Source organism: Carlito syrichta, unplaced genomic scaffold (genome assembly GCF_000164805.1).
Source record: "Carlito syrichta isolate Samal-C Ts95f unplaced genomic scaffold, Tarsius_syrichta-2.0.1 Scaffold308152, whole genome shotgun sequence".
NCBI classification, from domain to species: Eukaryota; Metazoa; Chordata; class Mammalia; order Primates; family Tarsiidae; genus Carlito; species Carlito syrichta.
The window spans coordinates 432,375-435,162 of record NW_007252248.1 but is presented as its reverse complement, the minus strand read 5'-3'; the positions used below and the strand labels follow the sequence as shown (position 1 = coordinate 435,162).

Here is a 2,788-nt window from a genome sequence, read left to right as displayed (position 1 = left end):
ATATGTTGTTTATGGGTAAATTGACTTCATTTCTGGGTATGTTCAGAGGATCACTGCTCTGGATGGGTTCTTGGTTGCAGATAGAATCATTCAATTATTGTCTTGGATGATATTTGTAGCAGTGTGATTTTGTTGAGTGGAGAAGTTCAGCCTGCAGACCCACAAATGGCATTTAAACGTAAGAGGAGGTAGTGGTGACAGCCACAAAAAACTTACCTGAGTGCCCTGGAAGTTGAGTTCTCAGAGGACTGCTAGGCTAGACCTCAGCCACAGTGTTTAGACAACTGTGGGGCCACCATGATGAAGACCTGAAGCAGGTGATCTCCATCTAGAGGAAGCAGCTGACATGAGGAAGTAAGAGGCATACCTTCTGCTCACTACTTTTGCATTTTGTAGCTGCAGAGTCTGTGTTGGGAGTACACACAAGTGCCCAGGAAAACTGCTCCCTCCCTGGCCCAGGGGCAGCAGGGATGCGGAGAAGTAGCGATGGCAGCAGTTGGCAGCAGCTACAAAAGTCTTGCCAGAAAGCTCTGGCTGGCAGCTGAGTTCCCAGAGGACCACTGGACCTCAGTCACTGTGTTCAGGTGGGTGTAGGGCTGCTGTGCTGGGGTCCTGAAGTAGGTAATCGCCATCTGTGGGGAAACACCTGTTGAATATGAAAAGGTGGGGTGTGCTGACTTCCTGCTGCTACTGTGTATTGCAGCTTCACAGTGTGTGTTGGGGGGTCTTATAAAAAGTGCTAAATTGGACTACTTCTTCCCTGGTTCAGGGACAGCAGTGGTGGTGACAATGGCTGCAGCAGCTGCAAAAAGCTTGCTGCTCTCAGAAGAAAGATGGGCTTCCTCCTTGGAAAAATGGCAGCAGCTAGTGCTGAGTCCATCACTGTGTTGGGGGGACTCACATGGCTTCATGCCAGGTCTGGCTTGGCAGGCTATCTGACTTCATTCCTCTCTATTTTCTGAGGGTCCTGTTACTTCTCTGTTGACTCCTGGCATGCATTCTTTGATCATGTACTTGGAGTGTTGAAATTCACTTACTATTTGAATCTTCTACACAATAGAAGTGCACACTAGCTGCCTCTAGTCAGCCATCTTGAACTGGAACCTACCAAGACACATTATAATTCAATTATAAAAAGTAAAAGGCAAAGAGAAAATGTCGAAAAGAGAAAAAGAAAAGCAACTCATTACATAGAAGGGAACCTCTATGAAACTTTCAGTAGATATCTTGGCAGAAACTTTGCAGACCAAAAGAGAGTGAAGTGATATAGTCAAAGTTTTTTATACAAAAATTTTGAACCAAGAATACCTTATATGAAGTTTTATTCCTGTTATAGTATCCTTCAGCTATAAATAGAGATAAATATCTTCCTAAACAAAAGCTGTGGTAGTTAATCACCCCTAGACTTTCCTTACAAGAAATGCTAAATGAGGTTTTTCAAGTTGAAAAGGAAGGATTCTAACAATCAACATAGACAAATATAAAATTATAAGACTCACTGTTAAGGTAAGAATATGACAAAATTCAGAATATTCTAATACTGTAATGATAGTACATAAATTATTTTAACTCTAGTATAAAAGTAAAAATACAAAATTGTTAAAAATAACTATAACAATAATATTTTGAATAGATACATGATATATAAAAGATGCAAAGTTGTGACATCAATTAGAAGCTAAAGTGTAGAGGTTTTGTATGCAATCAAAGTTAAGTTGCTATTAGCTTAAAATAGACTGTTACACTGTAAGATGTTTTATGTAAACCTCATGGTAATCCCCCCCTAGAAAAAACCCTATAATAGATACAGAAAGCATGAAGAGAAAAGTTATAAAACATGCCACTATAAAAATATTATCAAATAACAAAGGAAGAAAGAGATGGAGCGTGGAACAAAGGAACCACAATAAGCAATAAGTCCTCATTTATCAGTAATTTGTTTAAATGTAAGTGGATTACATTCTCCAACCAAATAGTAACTAAATGGACTAAAAACCATAAGACCCAAGTCTGTTCTGTCTACAAATGATTCACCTTATCTCTGAGCCATGACTCTCAGTTGGTCAATGTAATTTCTATAAAAATTCCAGTGGCATTTTTTACAAAAATAGAAAATGCTAAAATTTCTACAAAAGACTCCAAATGGCCAAAACACTCTTGAGTACATAGAATAAAACTGGAGGCATCACACTACTTAACTTCAGAATGTACTACAAAGTTAAAGTGATCAAAACAGCATGGTATTGGCATAAAAAAAGACACATGGAACATAATAGAAAGCCCAGAAATAAATCCACACATTATGGTCAATGGATTTTTTTAAATGGTGCCAAGAACACACAATAGAAAAAGGACAGTTCCTTCAATAAATGTTATTGGGGAAACTGGATATTCTCATGCAAAAGAATGAATTCAGACCACATTATAAAATGGCTCATGCCATATACAAAAATCAACTCAATGGAATTAAAGACTTAAATGTAAGACCTGTATCTGTAATACTATTAGATGAAAACATAGGGAAAATTTGGCATTGATCTGATCAATGACTTTTTTAGATATGACCCCAAAACACAAGCAACAATAATAACAAGAGACTTGCATCAAACTTAAAACCTCTGTACAGGCCAGGTGTGGTGGCTCACGTCTATGATCCCAGTACTTTGGGAGGCCAAGGTGAGAGGATTGCCTGAGCTCACAGTTGGAGACCAGCCTGGGCAACTTGGAGAGACCTCATCTCTACAAAAAATTAAAAAAAAAAAAAAAAATACTAGTTGGGCGGGGGGGC

The 2,788-nt window shown here is 38.7% G+C and overlaps 1 protein-coding gene across 1 annotated transcript in view; it reads left to right on the top strand.

Moving 5' to 3' along the window:
• Positions 1–486: 486 nt before the first annotated feature.
• The window catches only part of LOC103267492 (Y-box-binding protein 3), a 64,381-nt gene continuing 62,079 nt past the window's right edge, over positions 487–2,788 (top strand). Inside the window, exons 1-2 of the mRNA XM_021716074.1 lie at positions 487–584; positions 770–867. Of these exons, the coding sequence (XP_021571749.1) occupies positions 487–584; positions 770–867 (196 nt within the window). The remainder of the gene's footprint in view (positions 585–769; positions 868–2,788) is intronic.